Genomic DNA, 21,050 nt, shown 5'->3' with positions numbered 1-21,050 from the left:
TTATGAACGGCCATGACTTGAGTTTCCCAGGATAGATATTTAACAATTGTGGCTCCGAGTCGTCGAGGAATGTAGATTATGGAATTATCTCTCAAGCTTAGCCTTCCTGTCGCGACATAGTGTGATAAGTTGGAAAACAGCAGGTATTACAATTATAACAAACTAATGATTTTGCAGTTACTATTTGGTCCTAAGGCTCTAGAAGCCACACGACGATTGGTAAAAATGATTCCCTTCGCCCAATAGTTTCTAAATAGAATAGTGGGGCGATTCCCCAGCCGTGAGACCAGATCGGAGGACACTTTGCAAGGAGCACTACGAGAGTGAAGATGTAGTCGATTTGTTTCGCCCTTTTTGGGCAAGTTTATAATATTGGATTATTAGTTAATGTAGGAGTTGGTTTTATTTTTATTAAAGTTTAAATTTTCTTGTAGTGCCATGTCCTGAAAAGTTTTATTGTGTTTCTTCATCATATACGAATATTGTTTCTTCAAATAACCGTTTAGATACGTAAAATAAGGTTAAAATATAATTTAGGGAATTTAATTAATTGAAACTTCCATCAGAGTTTTGTGACAACAAAGCCTGTTATTGTTCAATTTAAGAATATTGAGAATAGTCCTTTAGATTTGATTAGTGATGGAAGATAATAATAATTTTTCTAAAGAAGTACAAAAAGTAGAGAAGAGAGTTTTCAGTAATGTTATATTTGAGTTATTGTTCCTGAAGATATATTATTGTAGAGAATTGCTGAAAGTCAGGAAGATAGTCTTTGAATTGGAATGTCATTTTTAATATTGTGTTTTTAAAAATCATTTCAAAAGTTTCAAATTCTCACTTGCTAAAGTTTTATATTTTTCTGACTGTGTTTTCTTATGGCGTTAAGGCTTTTATCTGAACGCAAATTATTAAATTATATTAGAACTTTTGAATTATTTGTGAAGGAAGATCCATTAATTCTAATACATAGAATCAGTAGTTAAGAGGTAAAAATCTATATAAATTGAGGTTTCGAATGGAATGAGAGAATTTAAATAACCTGAAATCAATAGATAACTCCTTTTTTAGCTTTTTATGTAACAATATAATTCGGGTATTCCCCAAAAACTATTATTGAAAGAAAGTGATAGGTCTCAGCACAAGAAGCTGGAAATTGTTATCACCAGTTACAGTGTCAATGGTCTAGAGATTAGATAATAACGGCTCTCAAGGCTATGTTTATTAACAGCCAAATGAAAATAAAAGTCTGGTTGCAATTTATTTAATAATAGAATAGAATAGAATAGAATAGAATAGAATAATAGAATAGAATAGATAATAGAATAGAATAGAATAGAATAAATAGAATAGAATAGAATAGAATAGAATAGAATAGAATAGAATAGAATAGAATAGAATATAATAGAATAGAATAGAATAGAATAGAATAGAATAGAATAGAATAGAATAGAATAGAATAGAATAGAATAGAATAGAATAGAGAATAGAATAGAATGAATAGAATAGAATAGAATAGAATAGAATAGAATAGAATAAATAGAATAGAATAAATAGAATAGAATAGAATAGAAATAGAATAGAATAGAATAGAATAGAATAGAATAGAATAAATAGAATAGAATAGAATAGAATAGAATAGAATAGAATAGAGAATAGAATAGAATAGAATAGAATAGAATAGAATAGAATAGAATAATAGAATAGAATAGAATAGAATAGAATAGAATAGAATAGAATAGAATAGAATAGATAGAATAGAATAGAATAGAATAATAGAATAGAATAGAATAGAATAGAATAGAATAGAATAGAATAGAATAGAATAGATAGAATAGAATAGAATAGAATAGAATAGAATAGAATAGAATAGAATAGAATAGAATAGAATATAGAATAGAATAGAATAGAATAGAATAGAAAATAGAATAGAATAGAAGAATAGAATAGAATAGAATAGAATAGAATAATAGAATAGAATAGAATAGAAGAATAGAATAGAAATAGAATAGAATAGAATAGAATAGAATAGAATAGAATAGAATAGAATAATAGAATAGAATAGAATAGAATAGATAGAATAGAATAGAATAGAATAGAATAGAATAGAAGAATAGAATAGAATAGAATAGAATAGAATAGATAGAATAGAATAGAATAGAATAGAATAGAATAGAATAGAATTAGAATAGAATAGAATAGAATAGAATAGAATAGAATAGAATAGAATAGAATAGAATAGAATAGAATAGAATAGAATAGAATAGATAGAATAGAATAGAATAGAATAGAATAGAATAGAATAGAATAGAATAGAATAGAATAGAATAGAATAGAATAGAATAGAATAGAATAGAATAGAATAGATAGATAGAATAGAATAGAATAGAATAGATAGATAGAATAGAATAGAATAGAATAGAATAGAATAGAATAGAATAGAATAGAATAGAATAGAATAGAATAGAATAGAATAGAATAGAATAGAATAGAATAGAATAGAATAGAATAGAATAGAATAGAATAGAATAGAATAGAATAGAATAGAATAGAATAGAATAGAATAGAATAGAATAGAATAGAATAGGATAGAATAGAATAGAATAGAATAGAATAGAATAGAGTAGAGTAGAGTGGAGTAGAATAGAATAGAATAGAATAGAATAGAATAGAAAGAATAGAATAGAATAGAATAGAATAGAATAGAATAGATTTTATTTCACTTGCTCAAAATGCAATACAATATGGATATATAGTACATAGTATATATTATGCATAATACAATATTATTACAAAGCATTTAAAAATAAATAAATAAAAAGTATATAATACATAACTAGCATATTACCTATTTGTTTATAAATAATAACTGTAAATTTTAAAATTTGAAAGGAATTTTGTATTATGACCAAATGAGCATAAAATATATCTTTTCGAAAATACAAATATATTATATATTTATATAATTTGCTATATTAGAGCAATTCAAAGTTAATAGATAAAACAGACTATGGCCAATAAATTATTGTATTTAGAGCAGAGGTCAAAAACCTTTTATATCACTACACTTATTAAGAGCCAACTCGAAATTGTGTCATTCAAACAGAAATACAAAAACCTTAACATTTTGCTGGCTCATCACATATCAAAAACAATTGACTCTCATTTTTCACTACTGTTCAACAGATTAGTTTTTGGAGCCTTCACCTTATTGTGATGAATTTATTTTTACTCTATAAATATGAAGAATGATTTAATAAATAATTTTGAAAATGAAATCTCATTTGAGTCATACAATACAATTCAAGTAGATGATATTTTCAATTTCAAACCGCAAAATTATACCACTGAGCCATGTAGATTTGTGAATATTTGTCACATGAATATAAGAAGTATGGATAGAAACTTTGATAACTTAGCATATATTCTAGAGAATTGTGATACTAAATTTGATTTTATAGCACTTAGTGAAACTTGGATTAACGATAGCACAATTAATTACAGTTTGAATGATTATTCAATTCATAGTGTACCAGGTAGACTAAATGCGATGGAGTTTGTATTTTTACTAGGAACACATTCAATGTTGAAAACATAAATTTTCTTGTACTCGAATGTAATTCTCTAATACTGAGTGTCAGTATACCTGATGAAAATATTAAATTCACAATAGTTACTATTTACCGTTCACCTTCTTCTAATTTGCAAATTTTTCTCAATAGTCTGAATGATTGCATTGATTACATGAAACATGAAAATAGTCAAAACATAATAATTATCGGTGATACAAACATAGATATAAACAGTAACACAAACTTTGTTAATGAATATTTCAATCTTTTGTCATCAAATGGTTTTAAATCTTACATTAATAAACCTACTCGAGAAATAAACGGATCCCAATCATGTATTGATCACATATTTTACAGAAAAACAAACGATGTTTGTGAGTCTATTATTGGATCAATAATGAAAACAAGTATTACTGACCACTATCTGACTTGTATGAACATTGGTCTTGGAGAAAATACTGGTAGAACTGAACCAACTGTTAACACTAGAAAATCTATAAACTACCATGATTTGATAAATAATCTTAAGAAGTACAATTGGTCCGAGGTTGCATCACAACTTGATTTAAATATTGAAAATGCTGTTGAATTATTCGTTGATGCATTATCCACTGAGATTGGAAATGCAACCCAAATAAAAATTGTACCACACAAACTAAAGCCTCTCAAGCCTTGGATAACTGCAGGATTAATAACGTCAATAAGAAAACGAGATAAAATGCATCAGAAATTAAAAAAACAGCCTCAAAACAACTTTCTCAAATCACTATATAAAAACTACAGAAACACATTAAACAACATGATAAAAAATCTAAGTATGACTACTATAATAATATATTACTCCAAAGCAGAGGCAATTCGAAAAAGACATGGGAGTGTATCAATGATCTATTGAATATAAAACGAGATAAAAAAATACCCAATATAGATCCCGAAGTTCTAAACCATCATTTCACGCATGTAGGTCAATTATATGCTAATAAAATAATAAATAACAGCCCTAGACAACGTACTCATGCCGATTCGTCAATCCCCTCATTCAATTCATTTTATTCGGCTGATACAAACAATGATGAAATAATAGAAACAATCAGTTCTCTCAGAAGTAACTCTTCTCCTGGAGTAGACAATTTGAGTTCTGCCTGTCTGAAAAAAATAGCTTCCTATATTGTAGAGCCTCTTAAAATGATAATAAATAAATGTTTTTTGGTAGGTTATTTTCCTAAACTATTTAAAGTTGCTAAAGTTGTTTCTCTTTATAAATCAGGTGATAAATCAAACCCCTCAAATTATCGCCCAATAAGTTTAATAAATAATTCAGCTAAAATAAAGGAGAAAATTATAAAGAAGAGACTAGTAAGTTATTTGAATAAACATAGAATTATCGATAGAAATCAGTATGGATTTAAGAGTGGCATATCAACAGAAGATGCAATATCTGACTTTTTGGAAAGAATAATTGAAAACTTCAACAGTAAAAAGAAAACTTTGACAACTTTCTTAGACTTGGCAAAGGCTTTTGACACTGTATCCCAGTCAAGATTATTAGAGAAGATGGAACACCTTGGAATCAGAGGCTCACCTCTCAAACTATTCAATAGTTATCTAACTGAACGGTATCAACTACTTACGCTGAATACTTTATCAAGTAATAAAAAACTTACTGAATATGGTCTGCCTCAAGGCACTGTTTTATCACCAATACTTTTCCAAATTTATATTAATGATTTTCTTAAAGTTGACATTGGAAACTGCTCAATCGTATCCTTTGCTGATGATACCGCTCTCACTTTCACTGGCAATTCCTGGGAGGACGTGCGCCTTAGCGCAGAAAATGGTCTCAGAGTAGCACAATCATGACTCGATGAACATCTGCTAACTTTAAATGCTTCTAAAAGCGTATTCATGACTTTCTCACCCAATGCCCAAACACATCCTCATGAAATAGAAAGTATTAAAATACACCAAGTAAACTGCAATTGTCAACAATCAACAAATCACTGCTTTTGTCCTGAAATTCGAAAAAAGGACCGAGTAAAATACCTGGGAATACTGTTGGATCCATATCTGAGATGGAATATTCATATAAACAGCATGTGTTTAGAAAAAAAATTCTAATATATAAATTTCATCAAATTAGAGAACTAAATAACTTGAAAATAGCTCGATTAATCTACTCCTCTTATGCACAAGCTGTCTTACAATATGGAATAAGAGCTTGGGGTGGAGCCTTGAACACACATTTTGAAAAACTTTTCATAATTGAAAAATATATTATTAAAACAATTCTAGGCAAACCCAGACTTTATCCTACAAGCGATCTTTTCAATGAATTCAAAGTACTAACTGTTCGACAGCTGTACATAAAAAAATTGATAATATATATTAAGAAGAATAAAAATAAATTTCTTCTTCGTGAAAGAAACTTGAATTAAAATTCACGTCCTATTAGAGAAACATTCCATCAAGACAGGATGGATTTGAATGTATGTAGAAGACAATTCACTTACTTATCACAGAGGATAATAAATCTTGTTCCTACTCATTTTGTTGCCTATACAAGCCGGAGCAAAAAACTAAATTGCGAGATTAAGGAATGGATAAGATCAAATAAAACTGAAGAAAAAATCTTCTAAGCACCAACTGTTTCTTGTTTTTATGTTTTGTTTTTTTTTTTTTATCATAGAATAATAATTATTGTGTTTTACTAACTTTTATCTAATTTAATCTACAAATTTATATTTGTGTGTAAGTTCCACTAATCTTTGTTCTTTTTGGTTTAATTTCTTAGTTTATATTGAATAAATATATTACTGCAACTTAGGTCTACGCACAGGTTTTACCTTGTAGGCTACTCCTTAAACATAGATGGACATGAAAAAATATACTGCAGTTTTGGGATCATTTTATATATTTAATAGTATTTTTTTGTATTATTTTTATATGTTATAATATGGATTATTATAATTGTGTATGTTTTTTGAGAAATAAATTTGAATTTGAAATTTGAATATTAATTGACATTGTACAACCAAAAAATAATGTATAATATGCATATTGATGCAAGTGGAATAAATACTAGCTTGCAAAGTGAGAGAAATATCACTTGAGTGCAAGCAGGAGTCGTTTGGTTCTTCAATCGCACACACACACGCACACACACTCTCACATTCACACATTAAAAAAATTATAAATGCCCAATAGGACTCGAATTTTGAGATACGAACTTATTCAAAGGGTGTATGATCATGTTCAATACAGCACAATAAACCATTCCGCAACATCATTTGGATGAGCTTCGAAAAGCCAAGGCTTTAGTTTTGATTTAAATTTTTTGAAGGTTCTCAAATTTTTTATTTCTGCAGGCAGAATATTGTAGAGCTTCGGCCCAAGAAATAGAAAGCACTTCTGAAAGAGAGTACAGCTTGCTTTAGGGCATCTCACCAATCCCAGAGTTATCTGCCGCGTTTGCTGGAAATGATTACCCTCAACTATGGGCTGACCATAGCTTCCACTCATCCTGTAGAATAGAGCTAGGACCTTGAAGACGTACATATGTCTGAGAGTCAATGCATTTATCTGTCTGAAGAAAGGGAAAGAATGGGTTTGTCTGTGAACTCCAAATATAACTCGAACTGCTGCATTTTGTAATGTAATTATTGATTTGAAGTGAGAAATGTAAGTTGAAGCCTAGCATGCTATCCCATAATCCAATTTGGTGTTAAGGAAAGCAAAGTATAGTTGACACAAAATATTTGGGGGAAGGAATTGCCTTAGATTATAGAAAACTCTTAACAAGTAGAATAGATGCTTCCTTGGACCCAGAACATGGATATTCCATGACAATTTCATCAGCAAAAGACGTTGCAATGCCATTGAACATGTAAGAGAATAGGTCATTAATGTACACAAGAAATAGTAGGGGTCCAAGAACAGATCCTTGGGGCACACCATTGCTAAAACTAAGAATGATACTGTTTACACCTCCAATGGAAACATACTGCTGCCTATTTTCAAGGTTCATCCATTCAAGATTTCATCCATTCTGAAGCCCGGCCACGGATACCAGCAGTATTTAGTTTTTTGAGAAGAATAGAATGGTCAACCGTATCAAATGCCTTCTTTATGTCAAGGAATAGTCCAGAAACCTTTACATTATAATATATATGAGATTTGAGGTTAGGTTCTTTGACATCAGCTAGTCGGCGACCTTAGTGATCGGTCGAGCCGTATATTTGAGAATTAGCCAGACACCTTGTGGCAAATTAATTGCGTCTAAGCAGCATTTGCTGAGGCTAGGATCAGAGGGTTTAGTAAGCAAAGCATGCCAAATGAATGTAAACAAAAAAGCGAATAAGAAAGCTCAAAAATATCTATTATATCAAATGAGCATGAACAAAATGTAAAAAACAAAACAAAAAGATAAAGGAAATGTGATTTAACTTTATTAAGCGCAATAATACATGTTACAGTCCTAGGATGTACCAATCACAATGCAGTATTTGACTGGCGCTAAGAATGATTTAATTCAAAATATCCATGTGGTATTTATAAAAATCATAAAAATTTGTAATCATTATAGAATGTATGGAAATATGTAATTGATGTAAAATAAGAGTTTAAGATCAAAATATTCACTCAATGGATAGTAATATGATGTTTTGTTATGAACTATTTGACAGTACTAAGTAATGTCATAGCGGAGTATTTAAAATCCACCAATGGGAGAGGATATTCAAATTTTATGTAAATCAGAAAGATGGGAGTATCATTGAAAAAGAATAGGGGAGACCCAAAGCCCACTTGCTTGCCAGAGGTCACCAGGGACACCCACCAATTATGAGAGCACTAGACTGAATCCCATTTCATACATTAAATAATTTTTGTTAAAGTTCAAGTTTGATTCAATAATTAAAGAAAAAATTTCATAAGACTCAGTGATGTCATAGTATGACATGAGTCATTTGATTTAAATATTTCCAACTGGAGAGGACAACAACTGCCCTCCAGAAAAAGTTTAGGACACTGAGATGAATCCAGACTGCCATCAATAATATTGTGGAAAATCGACACCCAAGTTCAATTAATAAAGTTATTGAAGAGGGCCCTCAGTGCTACTAATAGATCACAATCAAATAAAGCTAGCTTGTCAAAGGTTTATTTGAAGATCAAACTTAACATTGAAATTTGCGGAAATATTCTAAACGTAAAGGGAGTCTTATTAAGAACAATTTATGAGAATTTAATATTTAAGTATGCACAGAGTAAATATTCATTAATATTTGGTTTATTTTATATATGCTCACTTATTTATCTTTTTTATCAGTAATTTTTAAGATTTTTTATGAAGCTCACGTTCATAAGATAAATTGATTTATCTGATTTCCACCTGAGGCCAAACCAAAGCCCTGAGATATTTTAATATTTTTATTTATCATATTTGTCGGAAGCAAGATTCATAAATTTTATTCAACAAGCAACCGCAAGTCGACAACGGAGCTATATAAATAGAAAGAATATATGCCGATTGAAGAAGTACATGATAATAAGCAAAGTAAAATATTTTTTGAGCTATCTTTGATATTTTTTGCTATATATTTTCATATTTGTTGTTCTATCTTTTATTATTGCTCATTGATATTTTCATGAAATTAGATATTTTATTTGTTGAATGGCCTACCCTTTATTTATGATCCTATCTTCATGCATGACAAATATTGTTATAGTCTATTTCATTACCAGTATTGACAAGTATTTAAATCATCAACCGACTATATTCTTCACCGAATAAGTTGGATAAATCGGCAATATACAGCATTGATTATTAAATCTTTGGAAATATTATGTTCTCAAGATTTACTTGAATTATTCAGAATCATCGCATCCGATTTGGAAGAACACAAGGGTCATAGTATTAAGTTGCAGCAGCACTATAAATTAACAGAATCTATAAGGTATTCTGATAGAGTATTGCCTTTGATTCCGCTCGGTATCGTCTTACACTGCTGACCCCTTTGTCAGATGGTGGCGAGTGGCATTGATGTCGATATCATATTGTCTAGTACATAAATCAGAACCCTTATATCTATCTAGATCTTCTGCATCTATATTTGTGGAGTCGACCAGATCAGTCATAAGAACTGTAAACTGATAAAGCAGCCACCGTTAGCAGCCATTGAAAGCAGAGAATTATTTGAGCTCCTTGAAGAGCTGGTAAGAAATTTGTGGTATTTCTCTTTCAGGAGTCATGAAAATAATAATATTATTCAAAAATCTTTTGCTCTACCGACTGCTGCCAGCAAGGCACATGCGACGCCAAAAATAACGTCACAATGAATATTGTAGGAAGAGTTGGAAATTAATGCTGTAATACATTTATTTACAGCGGTTCATGTGTGACCCCAAACCAACTTCATGTACCACCCCTTTGCTTCCGCAACTTTATGTAACACCGCTTCAGATGATAGGTCTAGGGACGTAAGATGACATCGCCGTCAAGCCAAATTCAACTGGTAGAAGTTCACTGCCAAAAACAAGGTACCGTAGCCTTGACAATAAAACAACGTACAGACCAACGAAAGTGCAGTGTAGTGAAACAAAAGGTTCTTTCAAGAATGTTAATCAAAAGTGGGGATTCCAAATTTATGAAATGTGTTATATGGGTTATTATCGACGAAAATCTGGTTCAACAGGTTTTTCTTTCTTGAGTAAATAATTTGTTATTTTATGACTGATATTGTTTGGTTTTGTGACATATTGCTATTTGAACGAGGGATAGTAATGCACCCCCAAATCAGATGAAGAATGTCAACAAAGTAACATGAAATTGGTGTTTCCTTTGTCTGACTTTAGTTGCAAATGTTATTTGAAATTAAAATTAAAATTGATTCATTTTCTTCCTCTTTTACAAAAATACAATATCTATACAATATAAAACGTAAAGAAGGCTCCAAATATGAGCAAATGCCTGTGAGTGAGGAGCGAATTCCAAATACAATTGAGTATTCTACACTTGTAAGAATGAAGACAAATCATAGAAAAGAATGATAGAAGTAAAAATTTCAGCTTTTAGAATTAATGATAAATAACAAGCAACAAAATACCTATAATAAAATCTGAAATACCTATGAATAGTATAATACAGTATCTTTTCAAGTAGGTAACTTACACTTTCCAGGCTTCGACGTAGATGGATGCCAACATGCACTCCGAAACACACACACACACACACACACACACACACACACACACACACACACACACACACACACACAACTCATAATCCATTGACACACATAGAAATAGCATAATCCTCTAGTTCATTACAACTGATACTAGAGATCCACTCATCAACATTTTTTTTTAAATGACCAATTCTTTTATTTACTGGGTTTTTTATTTTTTCAGGTAATTTGGAAAAAAGTATATAGATTTTATAATGGGATGATGTGGAGGTGATTGTTTTTAGTAAGCGAGGAACAACGGTACCGGTATTTAAAGTAGAATGGGTCTGATACGTGTGAGGGATACCCATAAACAGAGTTGATTTGTGTTTAAAAATGTACATGATCAAGGCTTTAATATAAATTTGGCTGATATTGTTTACTTTGAATTCATCAAACAGGGTTTTGGTGGGGTACCTTATAGGCTTATTCAATGCTATTTTAATGATAAGTTTCTGTACAATAAGTAAAGGAGCAAGATTTGTCTTAAATGCACCCCCCAAGCAATTATTCCGTGCTGCAGAAGTGATTGAATATAGGCATAATAGACTTGTTTAATTAATTTTGGGGTAAGAATCTGATTCAGGTTTGAAAAAATGTACATAAATTCCCCAACTTTATGTCTAACCTGTTGAATGTGTGAGTTCCATCTTAGTATACTGTCAAAAATTACACCTAAAGTGAGAGATAAATTACTTTTAGCATGAAGAGGAGAAACCCATTTCTCCCTCCACAGTTTGTAGCATGAACACAGACGGACATCCTGCGCACAATTGGATGCGCCATGTCATTTTGCTTCATGTTCTTGTTATGAAAACATCTCTGTAACATACACAAACCAATATACCTGCTGACCAGTACACTACTTGGAACATTGCCAGCAATAGATGGAGGGGAGTGTTGCTGCTCTCACTCAGACACAAAAGAAGGAGAATGCTGCTAGGTAGTGGGAGTGATTAGTGGAGGATAGAGCATCGGACCTCTCCATCCGAGAAAGAGCTGTGTTAAAAGTAATTTATCTCGCACTTTAGATATTTATATTCTGACATACGCTCGATAGAAACACATTGAGAACAATCATTTGGAGTGTGACAATTATGCATTCTCAAGCATTGATCAATTGGATCACCATCAGCTCTAATAGAAAAAGGTAAGCATTTTGTTTTATTTAGGTTCATGGTGAGTCTATTCTGGTCGAACCAACGCTTAAGAAGAGTCAGACCCCGCTCAGCTGTACCATACACCTCACCCCATCTATCGCCCTCAAAGAGGAGCGCCGTGTCGTCCGCATATAGGAAGATGTGACCATTATCAACCTTAACTTTACCCAAGTTTTTTATGTATATGAGAAACAGCAAGGGGCCAAGTGTGCTTCCCTGAATCACTCCAAATTCACTGTTCCTATACTCACTCACCTGGTCAAGAATTGATACCAACTGGGATCGATTGCTGAAGTAGCTCTCAAACCAAGTCAGAGCTTTTTCTTGGATGCCTAAGCATTTCATTTTTTCCAGAAGAATTTGCCTATCAATTGTATCAAAGGCTTTGGCCAAGTCGATAAAGACCAAAAGCACCTTTCTATTATTTTCGATTCCTTCATGATTTTTTTTGGTTAGGTGGAAAAGATCATCCTTAATATTTTTATCTCTTCTAAATCCAAATTGATTTTCAAAAAGTACTTTGTTATCCACTAAATGTTTTTCAAGCTGTAACCTACCAGTTTTTCCAATTATTTTTGGGATAACATTAACAAGATTTATAGGTCTATAAATAACACATTGATTCTTTGGTCCAGCTTTGTAAATTGGAACGACTTTTCCAATTTTAAATGCTTCCGGAAAAATTTATAAAATTTATAAAATATATACTGACCTATTAACCAGATACCTCTACTACTTATAATTGAAAATTCTATCAAGAATAAGTTTCTGTAGTAGTTAATGCAACATAACGGTAAGAAAGAGAAAATAGATTGTCTCATTTCGAGAGCTGATAACGATAAGGAGAGCTTAGCAGCCGAAACTGTATTGAAAATACAAAATTCAACGAAATTGTAAGATAAGACCTCGTAGATACAATGCAACACGAAAAGTAAATTGAGAACATTTCAACGAAGGTATTGAGTATTACAATAGATAAAGAGGTAATAAAAACAAAATCGTACAATAAGTACTCATGCAACAAAAGACTGGAATTGCTATAGCAAGGATTGTAACCATCCACCAAGCTGAGTACCATGAAAAGAAAAAGCTGGGAGAAATCTTAATGAACTTGAGAGAAAAAAAAATAAAATAGAAAATTTTAGTCATCCAATCAATTATTATTATTGATTACTCACATCTACGTATAATGTAATGCCACCTTGAACTAGCTCACAGTTGAGTATTCTCGTTTTGAACGTCTTTTACACATCGTGCAATGAAACCACGTTCACCCTCTTTACGTTTGACGAACACTTTTCCATCACGAATTCGCACAGAGAATAGTATGAATTCTGTTTTACACTTTGCCGAGCTGCGTTGAAAATGGTGCGTGTGTGATAGGTGAGATGATCGTTGAAATAGATTGGGTGCTCGGGTAGGCCAGGGGCGAGCACGGTAGAAGAGTATTGAAGTTGTTTGTATTTTTCATTCAACTATTTCAAAGTGTAGTGTCAGTTTATAGTAGAAATCTATTAAATCAGGCATGACAAGATCAATTGAAGTTTTCTTGACTCTAGCCCGTTTACCTGCATGAATTAAGAATAGACTTAGGTATTTTCTAGATGTGTCGGCCTATTTCCGAATTCTACATTATATTCTAAATTATATTTTTATTATATTTTAAAAGGCCAGGCACACTAGATAGAATCTGATAATACTATCATTGATTATTACAATGAGGTGATACATATTTTCTCAATTCACAATATGAGTTGAGCTGTCCCTCATTACTAACAACTTGTAATTTGTATTTATTTTTCCTGTCAAATAATTGTTATGCCATTAACTGTTACTCAACATGGAAATTGTTATCATTGATAGGTCATTAGAAGCCTTCTTGATTCTGTGTTGGATTTCTGGAAATTATTCTATAGCACCCTCTTCTCTAACTGCTCTGCAACATAGCATTATAGCTCCTTTAGAAACAGAAACTCTTGAAAAATACTATAAATGGGAATGAAGATGGATGATGAAAGCGGATGATTAATGTGCTGATTAAAATAGACAATATTTTGGAAGCTAAAATGTATTTAATTGAGTTACAGAACAATCTCTTAAAACCTCTACAGTTAAACAGAACTGTTCACACGATTCATGCAAGATGTTTTGATGACAGAAGCGAGTATTTGCGAAAGAATAACGACTTCGCAGATGAAAAGGATTCGAGCAAATGGAATTTCGTTAATTTATTTATTTTGGAGGTGAAAAGCAAAGACGTTTGCGAATGCGAAGATCTTGACAAGAGGATTAAGACGGGACCGAAAGTGACACAAGGGACTGAGAGAGGACATTGCAAAGATGGTAGGGGGTAGGGGGTGACGTCAAGAGGGGATTAGCGTCGCAAAAGTACACCGATGATACATTAATTATGTGGGATCTGCATGATAAACGAGTCGGCTCTAGCAGGGACAAGCTACAGAGTTTCAAAGCTGTGTCTCAGCATTAGTTAGGTGTTGGAATCTTATCTACCCACTCCCGATGCCTAACTTATTGTCTCACTCTCACTCCTGTTCTCTGTTTCTGTTCGCTATGTTCGCTATCCTGCTCTCTCTCCATTCCTGCTGCTGTTCGCCATCCTGCTCACTTTGTCGAGACATGAGAGGTCCCGTTAGGGTCCGGATGGGGCTGCCAGCCCAAAACAATGCACCGCTCGCTTTCTGCTGATGTTCGGCGATCTAGCCTAGTAACTTCCACCAGCACACACACACACACACACACACACACACACACACACACACACACACACACACACACACACACACACAACACACACACACACACACACACACACTGCCAACTAATACAACAGTCTGCACTTATACCCCATTATTGTTTTAATCCGAAGGATTCCAAGACTTCCCTCTTCTCCTTCTCGCACTCCGAACTTCTCGTTGTCAATGTATCAAGTGCAAGCTCAATGCCCCTCAATGATAAGCTTCTCAACAGGGTTGAGAAATCTTACAAACTATGTTGGGTGATGATATGAAGTTGATCAAGAATTTATCTTGTTAACTATAAAAAATAGAAATTTATTAATGTCTGATAAACAGACAGTTCTTCTTGTTAAAGTATTTGTACGGTATGTGGAATGTTTTGTTTTTAGTATTTATCATCAGCTCAAGTGGTCAAAATTTGATAATTCTATCAAAATTTGTTCGTAGCAAGATCAACTCAATTCACAATATCAAATTTAGAAGGCTTCTTGTTGATAATGTTAGAACAAAATCATTGTATCTTAACTCGTACCTAGGTGAATCATTCATTCTATCAACAAGTGATAAAACAAAAACAAACTTATTGATTTTTTTTAAAGACATCTAGTCTTCCTTTATTTCTTTGATCCTCTATAGAAATTGTTTGTGTAATATTGAATGAATGAATTGATATCTTATTGTTATAATTCAAGTATAATCATGGAAAAATATAATCCAAGATATTTATATCCTCTTTGGTATAATGTATTATAGTCTAAGGGTATTTTAGCTCTCACAGTATAATGTATCACCAACCTTATCCAGCTTAGTACATTTCTTCACTTCATTAATATTACAATCAGATGAGGAGGTATTAGCAACAACAATAGAAAGCCAGTCAAGGCGTAGCCAGATTCATGAAATTAGTAACTGTCTGTCAAGAGAAACGCTTGTATCTTTGACTTTTTTATCATTTGTTTTCTTAGTTTGCGAGCGCCAAAGTTGAATTGTGTCAAGATAAAACAACAACCCAGCTCACCCCAACAAATTTTTGGTCGTTGTTGGTCTTCACTCACTTCCATCTTCCTCAGCTTCTCTTCTCTTTCCATCTTGGGAATTTCTTTGCTCTGCACAGTTACTTTCGCCGATGTACGTGACCCTTCTCCAACACGCCAAGTTTGTAACATTAGTCAAGTTGAAACCATAACAGATAGCGCCTCTCATTGTGATGCTCACTCACTTTTCCAACTTTTCTCCTCTGCTTGCCTTGTCAAGCATTTATTTACCTTATCAGCAGAACACAAACCCTCTTCTCCTTTCACTGCAACCTCACACATTTCTGCGGATAAAGTGTGCTGTCAGAAGTATTCAGCTTTTCTCTTTCTGTCCATGAGAAAAGATATGAAGCTATAATATTGTTCTCTTATAATAGTACTGATATCATGATGAATTTGGAATTATGATAGGATTAATCATTCGAATACGATAAAGACCAATGGCAGATGCTCTCATTCCTTGTAGTATACACAGTCCATTGATTTCTTGTGAGTTTGGTTTGGCACTTTTGTGTTGTGTATATTGCCATTCCAATTCAGATGCTTGGTTGATTCTAATAGTTCCGTTTAATGAAATTTCTGAAAAGTAATCTCGTAGTTTTGTGGAAAAATATATATTGTTTAGAATGAATGCTCGAAATGTGAGGATTTGAATGAAATATAGAAAGTTAGGTTGGATAAACAGGTAAGAATCATAGAGAAAACCATTATCCTATTAGGAGCAAGGCAATTGTTTCTGAAAGAAACTTTGTCACAGATCACGTGCTTTTTCCAAGCTCTGCATTATTCAGTTTTATCAGTACCTTGAGAATCAAATTCGAAAAGTCCTACCTCTAAATATCACTCGATATACTCCCTCACATTCAAAACCTATTCAAAGTACATTATGAGGCACACACATGTGAGTTGCACATTGAATTGAATAGCATGCTAGTTTAGGAAAGGTCATACGCTTAACCAAATTTGCTCTATCAGTGTTATAACAAACACACACATAGGATGGCCCAGTAATAACCATCTGGCTTTATGCAAATGCTGGGGTGCAGAAGAACTTGTGAATGCTATAAAATACTGTGAAACACGGCTATAATGCCTCGTCATAATACTAAAGGGAAGAATAATGTGTGGCAGATGAAAGCAATGTGGAATGTGAATTTTGGTACATAAATATTTATTGGCCGCTTTGAGTGCGGCTGGTGTGTGGATTATTGAGTGGTTGGATGTGGTTTGTGAAGGGTGGGGGTTGTGGTACATTTGTTTTCTAATGTCCTCTTCTCCCCGGGGCTGGAAATGAATTTCGTTCCCATATCGGAAAAACAAGGACTCGTCTGGAGTATCTTCAGCTATGGTTTACTGCTTCCAATATTTTCAGCCTCGGTTACGTGACATTTCGATGTATAGAACCAACAAAGGAATATCATTTTGTCTAAAGGAATATCATGCATGCATAAGGGTGATGGAGTTGGTAAATCTATATGCGAGTTCTCCTTACCTCATCTGTTCTTCAATTATTATCATCTGAAGATATTTCTTATCCATTCATAATTTTTTGTGAATACTTTCAATTACCTCTCACGAAGGAAATTTTATGAGAATGATGCCAAATTCACTTATATACAATTGCTGTACTCCATATCTTCAAATTTGAGGTTAACATCTGAAAAATTCCAACAATTCGACATACCATTTGGAAGAGCTTTTAATCCTGTCAACATAGTTTTGAATGAAGATTATTTTTCATCACTTTGTAGGTAATCATGAAAATCAGGTATTGAACGCGCTCAGCACTAGAATAGTCCAGTCAATATAGACATAAAAAAGGGGGTGTGCTTGCAATTCATATTGTAGTTCTAATTTTTTATATATTATTTGGGTACATAAGAGAAGTCCAGAACCAATTTCTACATGCAAAATTTTATTGTGCTAGATACAGGCCCAAAAACATCGTATTTTCGGCTCATTTTTCAGTTTTCAGCTATTTCTGCCAAATCTCGTAATCGGACAGAAAAATTTTCTCCAGCTTTTTTTTAGATTATAAAATTCTGAATTAAATGAGATCATTCGGAACTCTCTATCTCCAATGAGTACTGAGTTATGATTTTTCAAAAATGAGTGGAATTTGAAGAGGAAAATCAATTTTGATGAATTTTAGTTTTTGATCAACAATATCTTCCAATTGTTACCATTTAGATGTATAATTCAAAATCCCTCTTAGCGTATTTTTGTGCTCTACAATCAAAGATCAGGCTCTATCTTATAGAGATTTCCAGGTACACCTGACAACAATGCTCCTTGTATTGTGAAAAACACCTAATTTCCAGCTTCAACCATCATCACCAACTACATAGTTTTGACATTGATATTTCGCACGATGACATAAGTTTATGATATTATGTTCTATGAGAATCACCTGTTAGATGCACTTCATTCCAGTATTTCCTAGTGAAGAGGCGCGCTTAAGGATACCTCAAGGATCAAAATTTCAAACACTTATAACTTTTGACACAGTGCTCAGATTTCATCGTACTACACTTTATTCTTCTCGTCTAGTCAAGGCGATCCAGAATCATGCATCAAAAGTCACATTCAGTCGCAAAATGGGAAATTTATTGTTGAGTTTACTTAAGCCCATCCATATTCCAATACCCAAAAAATGGCCAATTTCTATATTCAAAGCTAAGTATCTCGGTAACCCCTTATTATAAAAATCATTTCTTGATCTTGAAATGTACAATAGAATATTATCTTTCATCTGCTGTGAACGATTCATGGAAAAATATGTTCGTAAAGTAAGTTTTGATTGTTGAAAAAAATTCGGAAATTGTAAATATTTTTCTCATATTAACGGTTTTGGCATTTCTATGATAGGGAAAAGTGATTCAAGATTAATTTCAGGCAATTGAGCTAGTGGAGGATGAATTTATCTACAATTTGGAATTAATCATGAGTTTCTATGATGAATCAGACTCGTTTTAGAAACTCTTGATCAACAGTAAAATCACGAGAAAAATGTAAAAACTGAAATAGCCATTTTTAAAATCTCCTGTAACTTTCGAATTGTATTGGAATCGAAAGTATTATTTATTGGAGTGGGTAGAGGGGGACAATTTTCACATTCTCACTAGATTTGGAAATTTTATCAGAAGTATTTCATAAGACATGCAGCTTTGAATATAGAAAAAGGCCTTTTTTTGTATATGTATGTGGCTTAAGCACACTCAACAATAAATTTTCCATTTTTGACTGAATGTAACTTATGATGCATGATTCTGGATCGCCTTGACGAGACGAGAAGAATAAAGTGTAATTACGATGAAATCTGAGCACTGTGTCAAAAGTTATAAGTGTTTAAAATTTTGATCCTTGAGGTGTCCTTAAGCGCGCCTCTTCACTAGGAAATACTGGAATGGAGTGCATCTAACAGGTGATTCTCATAGAACATAATATAATCAACTTATGTCATCGTGCGAAATATCAATGTCAAAACTATGTAGTTGGAGATGATGGTTGAAGCTGGAATTAGGTGTTTTTCACAATACAAGGAGCATTGTTGTCAGGTGTACCTGGAAATCTTCATAAGATAGAGCACTCAACCTGATCTCAGATTGTAGAGCACAAAAATACGCCCAGAGCGATTTTGAATTATACATCTAAATGGTAAAAATTGGAAGATATTGTTGATCAAAAACTTAAATTCATCAAAATTGATTTTCCTCTTCAAATTCCACTCATTTTTGAAAAATCATAACTCAGTACTCATTGGAGATAGAGAGTTTCAAATGACCTTTTTTCAGAATTTTATAATCTAAAAAAAAGGCAGGAGCAAATCTTTCTGTCTGATTACGAGATTTGTCAGAAATAGCTGAAAACTGGAAAATGAGCCGAAAATACTAGGTTATTGGGCCACTCTGTATCTAGCACAGAAAAATTTTGCATGAAGAAATTGGTTCTGGACTTCTCTTATGTACCCAAAAATATATATTAAAAAGTCAGAACTACAATATAAATTGCATGCACCAATGTATATAGTGACTGGACTAGAACACTGTGAGTCTCAGTTACAGGACGCGTTTCAGTAGATGTCTAATTTTTGAGGTACTTGTATTGGTTGAGTTGATTGGTATATTTGGAATAGACGGTCGTTATAAATAGGAAGAAGTGAGTGACCATGAGAGTAGATTGTGGTAGCTTATAAGAGTTACATTGAGACTTGCAAATGTTTTAGTATAGAGAGTTTCTATCAGGATCTAAATGGTTTTAGCATGACATGAAAAAATTCTCACAGGAACAAACTATCACTTAGATGATGAAATTCTAATAACAAATGTATTTAATAAATCAAAAGCATTTTTGTTTGTTTGTTTTTTTTAGATTGATAACGATTCCTTCAACACTTCAATTCTAAGCGTTGATTGTGCTTGAGCATGACATGCATTGCTTTCATGGAGTAGAAAATCTTATCGTCGAATTATGTTATGATTCTGAAAAGACAACAGAATTCAACCATTATAGAGGATTGATAAGTGATTACGTTATCCGAAGACACTTTGAATGGGAGCAGACACATCAAAACTGTCTGACACGTTAACCCTATAGAGCAGTTGAAACTTGAGTGAGCAACAAAGCGCATCCAAACTTAAGTTATTGTTGAACTTCAACTTTATGCTCTTCCATTAAGATGATCATCATCTCTGTTGGGTGACTGGAGGCTGAAGACAGCCATTGTGACATCCATCTTAATGCTGATAGCTGTGATTTGGATTCTGTTGTCTTGCTGCAAGTTTGATGGCTTGCTTCTTCGTCACAACCCTCACATCAAAATAATAATTAAACTAGTCACTCTAGATTAGCTCGAGGGTTTGAGCGAGTTTTGTATAATTCCATTAAATATATTAAAAGAAATACAGTAAGGCAGTACTTCCCACTAGTTGTTTACTTTGGAATCGTGGATTTGCTATTTCCATTTTGATTGTTCTCTGTTTTTTCTTTTATGGGCAACATTCTTGTCGATATTCAGGATTCATTGATGTACTCTCATTATGCAGATACTCTAGTAGCTATATTATTTTTATTTTGTTGAAATGTTCAACTGTGATGTTTGAAACTATCGATCAATCAATTGATATATATCATTTCCTTCCGTTACAGATTCTGTGTTGGAGACAGATTCTACTTATGTGAAAACAAGATCCTGTGTGAATACGACTACGAAGAGAGGCTTGTGTTTGCAAACATGGCCTACAACCCTCCTACCATTGCACAACTCAAGAGGCACACCAATCACATTCCGGTAAGAAATATACCTGTA

General features: G+C 32.7%; 1 protein-coding gene across 1 annotated transcript in view; it reads left to right on the top strand.

Annotated features, from left to right (window-relative positions):
* The window catches only part of LOC111055480 (LIM domain only protein 3), a 180,983-nt gene that overhangs the window by 149,664 nt on the left and 10,269 nt on the right, over positions 1-21,050 (top strand). Inside the window, exon 5 of the mRNA XM_022342696.2 lies at positions 20,891-21,032. Within this exon, the coding sequence (XP_022198388.1) occupies positions 20,891-21,032 (142 nt within the window). The remainder of the gene's footprint in view (positions 1-20,890; positions 21,033-21,050) is intronic.

Source organism: Nilaparvata lugens, chromosome 6, assembly GCF_014356525.2.
Source record: "Nilaparvata lugens isolate BPH chromosome 6, ASM1435652v1, whole genome shotgun sequence".
Classification (NCBI taxonomy): Eukaryota; Metazoa; Arthropoda; class Insecta; order Hemiptera; family Delphacidae; genus Nilaparvata; species Nilaparvata lugens.
This window is presented reverse-complemented; position numbering and strand designations above follow the sequence as displayed.